The following is a 12529-nucleotide window of genomic DNA, read 5'->3' as shown; positions in this document are numbered from 1 at the left end:
TTGAGAATGGAAATAGGAAATGGGTTTTAGATATGTGTCTGATCTCGTCAGTGGTATGAGATGTAGGATTCAAGTTCGAAATTAATAGATAGAGCAAAAAATTTAAATATGTTAAATAGTATTAGTTTTCAAATAAATCGGAAGACGTATATTTTCAGTGTAAATGAGTGTTTCACCCCGCCGAGTTTTTGCGCATGTCCCATGTCAGGAGCCTCTGGTCTTTCTTAGTCTTGTATGTTTTTTTAATTTTAGTTCATAAATATGTTTTGGAGTTAAGTGTGACGTCCATTTTAACTGAACTAGTACACAATTTTATTTAGGGTCCAACTGTGGACCACCTCCTACAGTTAATGTATCTCACGTGAGGTTCGAGGCCTAAATATGTCATTTATGAAAATTCTAAATTATAAAGACTAATAAAGAACATTTAAAGCAAAACGAACAAACAGAAAAGCTAATGCCGGACAAGAAATAATAGTTTTGTATGGTGCAGATATCTTCCTTAACTTGAAATACTATTTATTGGAGCAATATTTTGACTTGACATTACAAAACAGATTTTTTAACAATTTAATGATATTTAAAGACAGTTGTCTTTCCTTAGATACTACGTAGTCTTATGTGTTGTTTCATTTGAATACGAATGGTCGGTTTCTGAGAATCTGTTAACCTTCTCTTTGAAACATGGACAGCACCAACAGCTCTTTTTAAATACACTTTTCACGAACTTCCTAAAACCAGTATTGAGAAATCCGTATATAAAAGGATTCGCTATACTACTGATCAAAAATGATCGTAGAAATAACTCAAGCGCGACAAGTTCCGATTTTGTCATGATTTCCGAAAGTCTGTCCTCTTCCAGTGTCCGCCATGTTATTAGACCGAGGTAGGGGAGATAAGTCAGCACAAATGTTATTGTAATTGACAACATAATGACAGTATATTTTGTCGTGCGTATATTTTGTGCCTTTAATTTTTTTCCGCTGTCATCAATATCTCCAACTGGATTTGCGTCCCGAGTCTCAGTTTGATTTTCTGGTGTAAAATATGCATCGTCATACTCGGTTAAATGCGACACTTTCGATATTGAAGATCCAAATTTACTCATAATGGATCTCTCTGAAAATGCGTATTTAACAGATCCATTATACCGTAACCGTTCCGGAATTTCTATACTACTTATTGATACACCTTTGATGACGCCATTAGTTACGTCAGACTTTGTTCGTTTTGGTGCAACGTCTGATTTTGTTCGAGATATTCTTGCTTCGGATAAAGATGATTCTTCGTTTTCTTTTCTTTCGGGATGAATTTTTGACCCTCTAGAACTAAACGATGCGGATTTATATCCAGACGAAGCCGAAGTGGGTCTACTTTTATTGTAATAGCTACTTCCGCTGCTTAACACTTTTATTGTCGCTAGCGGCTTGTCATCAATTTCGTCCGGAATTTCTATCATGTGAGATGATAAACGATGTAGATTCGTCGAACGCGGTGTTTCATTATCACTGTAACTTGTATACGAGGAGCTGTGTTGACCTTTATCACTCCTAGCAGTATTCTGTGTCGCGTAAAATTTAAAACTTCGCAGTTGATATAGTTTTCTTCCAATTAAAGTATACAGAACAGTTAGACTAGTAATTGCAAAAATAAAACACACAAACTGAAATATATTGTAAGCAGTCACTAATGCAGTATACTCATCATCTTTCAACAAAGTACAATCAAAACCTTCTAAAGCTGGAACTCTTGTGACGTTTACCCTGACTACTGTGTAAAATACTAAACTCGGCCACGACACAAACAGCGAAAACAAACAAGCACTTCCTATCATGATTTTAGTCATTTTTAGTGTTATCTGCTTTTTAAACGGTTGGCATATCTTTCGGTAACGATCGGTAGCAATAGCCAATAAAATACAACCTGACGCAATACTGCAAAAATAGCTTATGAATCGCAGACATTTACACGCTGCCACACTTTCAAAATTATAATAATGGCGGAGATCAACGATTTCTAATGGCATATCGACACAACACATGACTAAATCCAATAAAGATAAAGATAGAATAAAATGATGAGACGGAGTGTTCTTAGCATATAATCCATAATATATTGCAACCAGAGGATTTCCAAATAAACCAACAATCATGTATAGTCCAACAATTATTATAACCGGAAGTAATCGATGCGCCATGTCATCGTTAAGTGTCTCCAACGCATAGCTCGATGTTGTATTCTGTGACATTGTATCTTCATCCACTTTAGAAAATTTCAAATTTCTGAATTTTTTTTTTACAAATCGACGTTCTTCCCTAATTTTGCGCCTATTACTGGCATACAGTAGCGATCGGCAGTGAGTCGGAAGAAAACGACTGGATCAGCCGGGTTACGTTGGTACTTAGGTGTTCTAAGTCTTTCTATCAAAGTGTTGCTGATTGACATAATTCATATTAATATACTCCACAGTATCAATATTTACATATTTAGAAATATATTCTCTGCATTTTAAGTTCTGTCTGAAATAGAGGTGTCAAGAATATGAATTTCTAATCTGATTCGAATGTAGATTTCAAACTTTAAAATATTAATGATATCAACATAATACAGCCATTGTTTGTTCAACTTAAAAAGAATAATTATAATATACATGAGTCTTCTTTTGAATAAATAAAGCCTTATATAATGTTACAAAACTATTTAAAAGACCACGTCTGTATGAATAACGGATTATTTTTTTAACAAAAATTGTTGCGTGATGCTGTACGAACGTTCGTTCATCTTAAAACTCGTCCATATTTTTACAACATAATTATCAAGTACTTGAGAACAAAACATCTTTTGTATTGAAACAATAGTAGGTAGTTGCTTTATTATTTTTGACCCGACTGGCAAGATGGAGTGCGTTGTAATTTAAAGTATGTATGTCGTTTGATAAAGTTCAAACACTTGATCATTGTTGTTTGATATAGACTCTATGCTATTTGTTTCAAAGATCACCACTCTTACGTGTGTACAGTAGTGAGATATTCGTGCATTTCAGAGCACCATAAAGAACAGAAATAATATTTATATATTAAACAATAAAACAAAGCGGTTGTACTTAGTATAAACCTATTTAGCTAAGGAAAAAGGGTCTGGGTGGGGTTTACAGACTTATATAGAGAACAAAGGGGGAAATATAAAGAATGGAGAAAAAATTACAGCATTTTAAAGCCTAGATGATAATTGGGGACTAAAATATATCAGAAAATAAAAGTCAAACAAATGAGATAGAGAAAAGGGCCAAACAATGTTCAGTAAAAGAGACCTCCGTCCAAACATCCGTAGCTAACAACTAAGTTTGTCTTACCGTTACGAATTCCATGTCTGTTATATACTGTTGGTTTGAATACTTCTGATTGAAAGCATTATCTCTGTCTTGAAACAAAATAGAAATATATGTAGGAAAATAAATCTTAGTCACATGTACAATTGACCGGAGAAAACAATTCATTACACAATATTGAAGGCCGTACGGTGACCTATAGTTGTTAATGTCTGTGTCATTTTGGTCTTTTGTGGATAGTTGTCTCATTGGCAATCATACCACATCTTCTTTTTTTTATAGTTATCGAAAAGCATACTTTCTGTAAAGGCACACAACGTTCAAAAATACCATTGAACGAAAATGGCAAATTTTCTAATACGATTAGATTTATTTAAGAACTTTTGTTCTCAATTTGAAAATATATACAGAATCTTGAAGTCAATAAACATTAGTGATCATCAACCAATCCTATCGCTAGAAAAATAACATTGAAGACTATATATTTGTTTTTAATCGACACAAACTCTCAATAATTTCACTGAACTAGTACACATTGTTATCTAAGGGCCAACTGACGCCAATCTCCGTGTGCGGGATTTTCTTGCGTTGAAGACCCATTGATGGCCTAAGGCTGTTATCTGCTCTTTTGGTAGGGTTGTTGTCTCTTTGACATATTGCCATTTCTAATCTATAATTCTCAATTCTATTGTAAGGTTAGATTGTAATAAATATTTCACAACTTATATGAACAGAAAAGATATGTTACGATTAAGGTTTATAACTAAAAATGGGCCTAGCAAATATGCACATAGATAATTTGACATACATTTGCATAGTTCGACCGAGAAGTGGTCGATTGAAGTCAAACGGCATTCATTTCAAATATATTCTGGACGAGAATTCTCTACAATTAATCAGGAAGGTTCTGCAAGGTAGTACAACAGAAAAAAAGGGGCGGGAAATTACTGTCAATGTAAAACAATTGATTGTTGAATATCGATATGCATTTTCACTTTCAACAGGCCACCTTCTGAATCCTTAATGTGGTTATGCAACGTTTTTACAAGCAGAAAATCTGACATTTCATCAACACAATTTAGCGGATTTAACGTTCTAATCTTGACAGAACTTGTCTAACAATTTATACATTCCAAACAACCAAATGAACGCCCTATTTGTCAGGGGTTTTACTGCCGGTCGGAAAAGGACTAAAGTGACAATGTTTCTAATTAAGCCGAATCGAAAGACAGTTCTTATAAAGATATTCCATTAAATGTTAAAACAAAATCTATAAAATTAAAGTATTACTCATTTGAGATGTTAAAACGATATTTATCAAATTTCATTTTAGGGAGAACGATAGTCGCTGCATATACCATAGCAGCATCTACATGACTTGTGTATTCATGCTTGGAACTTTTGTAAATTAGTTTTATGTAAGAAATAATTTTGATTAAAGTTTAGAATTAAACTTCTTAATCGTCTTATTGTAAAAGATTAAGAATGTCAGGTGAATAGCCCAATCCTGGTTCAAATAGATTTAATTTATGTGTGTCACTTCGATTTTGTCTTTAAAAGCTAATGATTTCTTGTATGTCTTTCATATTTACATGCACTCAAGTTAGTCCTCTTGAAATAATTCTATGGATACTTCTGTTCGGTATCAGAGAAAACAACTTTCAAATGAGTTACTGCAGAAACAGAATGAGACCATTTTCAGTAACAGATTATACATTAAGTCATGCTGCACTGTAAATTAATAGAAAAATAAACACTTCATTTTAAAGATTGAATAAATGAATTGATGGTACTGAATTGTACATTACAAATATGCACTTCTTAAGAGAGAAACGATAAAAAAGCCAGTATCAAAACATTAAATTGAAATATATGAGATACAAAAATCAATATTCAAGAGAAGGCATGTTTTTTCTCAATAAATAGGATTCCGTAAAATAAGTATGAAAATTTGTCATTTTTTTCAAATAGTCACGATATACATTTATTATTGAATACCAATTTGCGGATGACAATAACAGAACTTGAAGTCGTCTCAATTGTGATGAAAAGGTGCCATACTTAAACGCGATATAAGGACATTTGATCGATAAACACATTCTACACAGTGATATTATTCAAATAATCATGATAGAACCAATATGTTAAATCTCCGAATGTCCACCTACCGTAATAGGAACCGATTCCTTTGTATAGTAAAGTAAATTATAATGAGATTAAATATTTAATTCTAAAATCTGATCCGCTAAAGACTTTGTATAGTCAAAAAGCCTCGAGTAATTCGAAGCCGGTTATAAATGGTTAGTTAAAATTTATAGATTTTAATTGAACAAATTAAATATTCAATTTGAGACTAATAATAAGGTGTGCATGAGTACATAAGAGATGGTTACAATTGTTCGAATCTCGTAGTACCTGATTAAAATCTCGTAGTCCTAATTGAAATATCGTGGTACCTGATTGAAAACTTGTGTAAATAAAGATTTAAAGTATATCAGTAAATGTACAAATAAAATAGTTAATATATGTGTGTAATTGTTAAATATTTATTTAATACATTTTATTTAATAAGCTTCTTAAAATAATGTTTTGATAGATATGATAAACAATTAACCACTACTGAGATTGTACGTATTTGGTCAGGAAGGGTACACACTCAATTTTCCTATACAAATAGTCATAAAAGCTTCATTCGAAATAATCTTACTGAAAGGATGTACTTAGGTGAAACTTAAAAGATCTAGAATTTAAAAATGTATACTTTGAGTCAGAATGTCATTAGTTATAGAAAAAAATAAGCTTAGAATATTGATAGGTTTTAAAACTTCTTTTCCAGATATTTATTTTTTTCAAGATGACGAGAAAAAGCCGACACCGACTTTTACCTTATATATGCAACAAATCCAAAACCTGACCTGAGTACGAATGTACAACCTTTAGTTATAATCGTTGTTTCAATTGTCACAGCATAAAATTAGAAAGTCCTTAGAGATTAGTCAAAGTTTAATAGTTTCTGAATTAAATATGTTTACACGTTCATCATATATTTTTTGTTAATCATCTTTGATGACATCACATATCACTGTACATGTAGGTGTATGTCTGATAATGTGAAATTTATATTTCTTTTTATAAATGAAAATATGGTATTTTATACTGCCAAAATCTGCTATGAAATTTTAATAAAGCGAAAATGTAATTTATATTCATGATAGTTGACTTAAGTTGTATTTGTATTATAATTTAAGAAAAATTGTTTTATAGTCTCTCATAACTCTTTATAGAGTGGCTCTTGTTGTTAATTTGTGTTTTAAAAAGCTGTATATTTTATATGTAACAAGTGGTGAGACTTTAATAAAGTATTTGTCTTGTCTGTATTATTACTTCATAACAACTGACCTTTATATACATTTTGTACAACCAGGCTTGAAACAAAACGTTTAGACAAAGGAAAACACATTTCTAAACATCAAGCAAAGAATTCCGCTTTAACTGGATCTAGTACCGTCTTGAAGTAGCAGTGAATAGTGGGCATTTGCTTTTTATTAAAGGCCTCGTTGAGAAGAGAAATATAGCTCTATCACGTTGTTTTTCAAATTGTTAACCCCATAAAGGTTTAATAATCGTAAAACGATACAATTACATGTTCTTGTTTATATATTGCACATTTTCGATTAATGGCAAGGGTATCAAACTGAGAAGATGTGATTTGATTGACAATGAGATACCTCTCCTCCACCAGAGACTAGATAACATAGATTTTAATAACTATCAATCTTTCATCTTAGAATAAATGACATTGTAGGAATAAGCAACTATAGGTCATCGTATGGCCTTCAAAAAGAACAAAACCCATTCATTTTAGTAAGCAATAAAAGACTCGAAATGACGAATGTAAAACAATTCAAACAAGAAATTTAACGGCCTCCATAACTTATGTACAAAGCAATAAACGAATAACAAATATGATATACAGCAACAAACGACTACATGTACCATTAAATTACAGGCTCCTGACTTAAGACATGTACATACACAAAGAGGTTGGATTGTATGGTTTTATTACTGATTATAAAGTCAACATTTGTACCGATAACACAATTTTCAAAGAATTTTTAGAATTGATAACCTTTTAGAATAAGTGTATTGAAAGGATCGATACGTTTAGTCTCATCGTATCTAAAGTTAAGGACTCGCTAAACAACATCACCATAACAATTATGATATGCTATCCCATTTGCAATACATGCAGGTTAATTTGCTACAGGTACAACCAAAATTCCAAATTTTTTTTTTTATGTATATATAAGAATTTGATAAAACCATATGTTCACATATGTTTTCTTTATAGTTAGATTGTGGTGCTTGGATGCATAACCTTTGACTAACCTTTTACCATACATTCTCTTTTATTCACTATACATCCATAACAATGCAATACTTCATTTTGGTTCTTGAAAATGCAAGTTACATGTATTGTCAGGTTATAGCTCAAAGTACATACCCCTGCATAAAACAGGATGAAAATTGATTTTCTGCAACAACAAAAATGCAGGAACCAGTTGTGTCAAAAAAATAGTTTTCCCGCGTAAAATATAATCATGCGTACATGTAGCAATAGATTAAAATAAATAGTCAATCCGCAAACGATCCTCCTCCGACCTTCCACCAGAATATAGATTAACCAATATAATGTTTGGTGCGGACTTCTTATATGAATAAGGAAGAGAGTTTAGTTAATTGAATTTTTGTTCAAATATGACATGCCGCGAGATATACGTACGGCTACTGACAGTTGTGTTAGAATAAGAAAATATTGCACAGTTTACCTTATATAAATTGTGATTTGCAAAATATATATTTTGACAACTCTCTGAATTATGAATGTGATAAGAAAATAAGCTAAATGAATGACCATTTCTTTTATTGTATTTATTTTGATCTCAAATCGAACATATCAATCTGAGAAAGAATTACAGTTACAGTAATTAAAAGATAAAAAAAAATAACGTTCATGGGTAATATGTTTGACTATTGATTGCTTAATGTCCAGTGGCAACTATGTCATGTATGTTCAGGACGAATTCATGGATAATACGACAATTCGGTAAAATGAAACAAGACGGGCAACACAAAAATTGGAAGCTTGGTAAAATTAATTAAATTTAGAAAGGGAATGGGGAATGTTTTAAAAGTTTACATTTGATGCAAAACTAAATTCTTGTAATAAATAACACAAAAACCGTATTTTTTTTTCGTTAAATCTTACCTTCAAATATTCAGTCTTTAATTACAACCCAAGTACAAAAATTGTGATTATCCGTACGCCCAAATACATTTAATTTACTACAATGACTTAAATATACCAATACACATTGAACAAAATGCCATAATACAATACAATATACTATGGAACACAACGAACCCCCGTATTTTGTTTATTAAATATATTTAATCTGAGTACAATGAACGAGCGTCAATGAAATAAAAAGACAAATCCCTTTGTTTAAGGTTTCATTATGTTACTTAGATTGACACTTTACAATGATATCTTGATCAGATTAGAAAAATATTGAGGGTGGAAAGGTTTTTTTCTTCTTCATTTGATTTGATTTGCTACTTTTTTTTATATTTACAATAAAATTAATTGCTGAAAAAAATTCGATGCATGGTCTAATTACATACCTAAAGCATAGCTAAACGTTAGTATTTATAAAATTAATTAATTATTAAAAAGGATAGTTATTATATCCATATTATCCTGAACAAATGAATAAATCAGTAAATAAAAGATATGCAAGACCTCTACAGAAATACATCCATAAAATACGTAAAGGCAAACAACCAATAAACGCAAACTTCTTCTAGAAAATAAGAAAAAAAGATTAACAAGACTAACAAAGTTTAATCATTTACCAATGAATTATCTTTGAATAAAGCGGATAAGTTTTTCTAAAGCCGTAAAACAGTGAACGTTTTTTTTAGTGTAAAAATGGATTTAAATGTACCCTCGATACCCTCATGGTTTAAATCAAAACAGTTATTGTTTCCCTTTGAGGGCAAAATCCGTTACACAATGGAAACTGTAACTCTATAGGACGTCTGTTTAATTAAGTAGCAGAAATGAAATATTTTAGATTATTGAATTTTGACAAATATTTTACAACAAAAATGTCACTCACTTTAATATAATAATCTGTCAAAATTGATTTGATAAAAATATTCTTAATCATCGAATTTTGTTTAAGTGAAAATAAATATACTTGATTAACCCAGGGAACAACCAGTACAATCAAAACTTTTTACATAATATATATTTAGTCTATGGAAGAAGCGTATCGATAAAAACTTTTCTTATATCACATAGCAATATTGTCTAATATCAATTGTAAATATGCAGACATTCCATGCGGAAAATGTTGTTTTTGGCAACGAAAAATTAAGAAAATACTAACTTTAAAACTTATTGTTCAAATATAAACAACAATTGAGTCTAAATATACATTCAGAAGTCAGTTAGAAGCTAAAGTTTATGTCCGTGTAAAATTTGAAGTGCTGTGTTTTGCTTACATGTATATACATAAATAAACAAATGCTATTATTTCTTATATCAATGCGATACTTTTAAAATTTCATAGCGGTGTTTTTGTATCTTATTAGAATCTAAAATATTAGACTGCTGTACCAATATTTTGACAATTTCACCTATTATGTCTGTTTTGATCACGCATCATTGTAAATATGACAGAAATTGATGAGACTGTCATACACGTGAGAGGTTAAGCGCTATAAAACCAGGTTCAATTCACCATTCTCAAAATTAGAAAATGCCAGTACCGAGTCAGAAATATGACAGTTGTTATCCATTCGTTTGGTGTGTTTTATCATTTGTTTTTACCATTTGATAAGGGACTTTCTGTTTTGAATTTTCCACAGAGTTCAGTATTTTTGTGAATTTATTTCTTAGTAGTATTGTATGTAAATAAGCAGTTTTAAGACATTTGCTTAAATTCAAATTGTTTTTAGTAACATCTTACAAATTTCTCAATTGGTTTTGGAAGCAAAGCTAATCAAATAAGGGTTGAATAAACAATGTCGTAATCAAATAGCTAAGTATCAAAATGATTGTTCACATATATAACATTGAGCAAATTTTATAATGAACGCACCGAAATAATATATATCCGATATGCTCGCAACGCACGCGTGGAAGACTTTCTTTATTGATTACAATGAAACTAACTTGTGACAAAGATGAATCATACTGTCCTCGTTCAGATTGATTCGACAAAATCTGACCTGTATTTTTGAATCTCCTTTTTTTATACAAATTAGACCGTTGGTTTTCCTGTTTGAATGGATAACACTAGTAACTAATGTTTTTGTTCCTATATAGCGTGGTGTTTGTTGTGAGCCAAGGCTTCGTATTTAAGGCCCTACTTTGATCTATAATGGTTTACTTTAAACAAATTATTACTTTGATGGAAAGTTGTCTCATTCGAACTCATGCACCATCTTCTTATATCTATAAATCTTTAAAATCTCCCCTTATAAATAACTGCTTTCCAGTCCTCCAACTGAACGATCTAAATTTACAAATATAGAAAAGATATATACACATTTCTAACGTCAAAAGACATTTACATCTTATGTATTTGTGTTCTTTACAATTTTTTTTAGTACTCATTGAAGAAATGAATTTATAACAAGCGATACGGATTGTTATATTGCACCACACAATGTTCGCGTATTTATACGATCGATTACCAGCCAAAAACGAAAGTCAAATCTCTGTGGCAACAATACATCGGAATGCCCTCACGGTCATCGCGATGTAAAAGAGCGTCTACGCGGCGAGCTGATTATGTTCATAGAGATAACGATTTACCAACGGGAAAAGTCTTTGATATCCAAAAAGAACTGTTTTCCTTCCTAATATTTTTTTCTATGTTAATAATAAATAAATTTTCTGTTTGACAAGATTTTTGATTTTCGTTGTATCTGAAGTTGTCCAATTTATAGTCTGAGACTACCTCAGTTGGTATCTTCAAAGTTCGGGACATCAGCATTTGTACATTTTAATTTGTTTGGATTATTTATTTTACCATTTGAATATTCATTGTAATTTGGAGCTGTATTGGATTGGATTGTTTGAATGAATGTTTCTGTTTAAGTAATGATTTATTTTTGTCTATTTCGATATTACCAAGATGGATAGGCTATAGCAGTGTGACCAGTATATTAGAATCTAATAGGTCGGTAGACTATTTGCAACCGCATTTAAATTCCGCCATTGCATCATCACTTCAAATAGAATTAGTCGGCTAAACCATGTGATTGAAAACAATAGACTGAACAGGTTGTTAACACTTTCAACTATCAATAGGGTCAAGCAACATTTTCGAAATGATAAGTTCATGTAAGCGTTAATTTTGTTACAGTTACGAAATTTTAGTGATATTGATCCTAAAACGTTAAACCGGTCATGATCTAAGTTTTTGAATTATGTTTGCAGTTTTCTTGACATGCATTGTGACGTGTCATCGTATTCATTTTATATTAGAAAACTATAGCAGTTATATTAGAAAAGTATCCCATTCATAAATTTTTGATATTAAAAAATCATCGCTATGATATAAGACAAATATCGCATTGATATAATAAAATATAGCAGTATTTTTTTACTTATAGGTTGCACTTTGTAAATCACGTGTGATTGCAAGTCACGCCTCTTTTGGGGAGAAATTGAATGTGCATAAAATACTGCTACTGTTTACATAGTTGTTGCCATGGATGCAAAGTATTTTTTTTTAATTAAGACTTGATTGGAGAATTAAATGGATATAAATAAAAATGTCTATGTATTTAACTTATTTTTCAGGAGGACTGGAAGACATTTGGGTGTTGAGTCAAATTTAATGGAAAAATTCAGTGCGAACCTGCAATGTTTATAAATGGAGGGCAGTAAAACTTGAAAATATGCCGCACAGCTATATGTTTTTATTAGTGCAAAAAAAAGTAGTGCATGTCTCCTTTCCAGGGAAATATAACATTCTCCTCAAAACTTCCTGAATGAAGAGTGACTGCATATGCAATTTAGGCAGTTCTTATGGAAAACTGCATTGCTGGTTTTACACAAGTGCAACCTATAGGTGATTTTGGCTGAGGAAACAATTGAATTCATCTCAATTGCATTCCACT

At 31.2% G+C, this 12529-nt stretch overlaps 1 protein-coding gene across 1 annotated transcript; it reads right to left on the bottom strand.

The window, feature by feature from the left end:
* Positions 1 to 502: 502 nt before the first annotated feature.
* On the bottom strand, positions 503 to 2313 carry LOC139497913 (uncharacterized). Its single transcript, XM_071286155.1, has one exon. The coding sequence runs from the start codon at positions 2246 to 2248 to the stop codon at positions 608 to 610; it is 1641 nt and encodes a 546-aa protein (XP_071142256.1). The 5' UTR covers positions 2249 to 2313; the 3' UTR covers positions 503 to 607.
* Positions 2314 to 12529: the final 10216 nt, after the last annotated feature.

Source organism: Mytilus edulis, chromosome 12, assembly GCF_963676685.1.
Source record: "Mytilus edulis chromosome 12, xbMytEdul2.2, whole genome shotgun sequence".
Taxonomy (NCBI): domain Eukaryota; kingdom Metazoa; phylum Mollusca; class Bivalvia; order Mytilida; family Mytilidae; genus Mytilus; species Mytilus edulis.
Note: the sequence above shows the minus strand (reverse complement) of the source record. Positions and strands in the feature narration are given on the sequence as shown.

What these genes read in the sequence shown, in the direction of transcription:
- LOC139497913 (XM_071286155.1), bottom strand. Translation starts at nt 2,248, where the DNA reads ATGTCACAGAATACAACATCGAGCTATGCGTTGGAGACACTTAACGAT.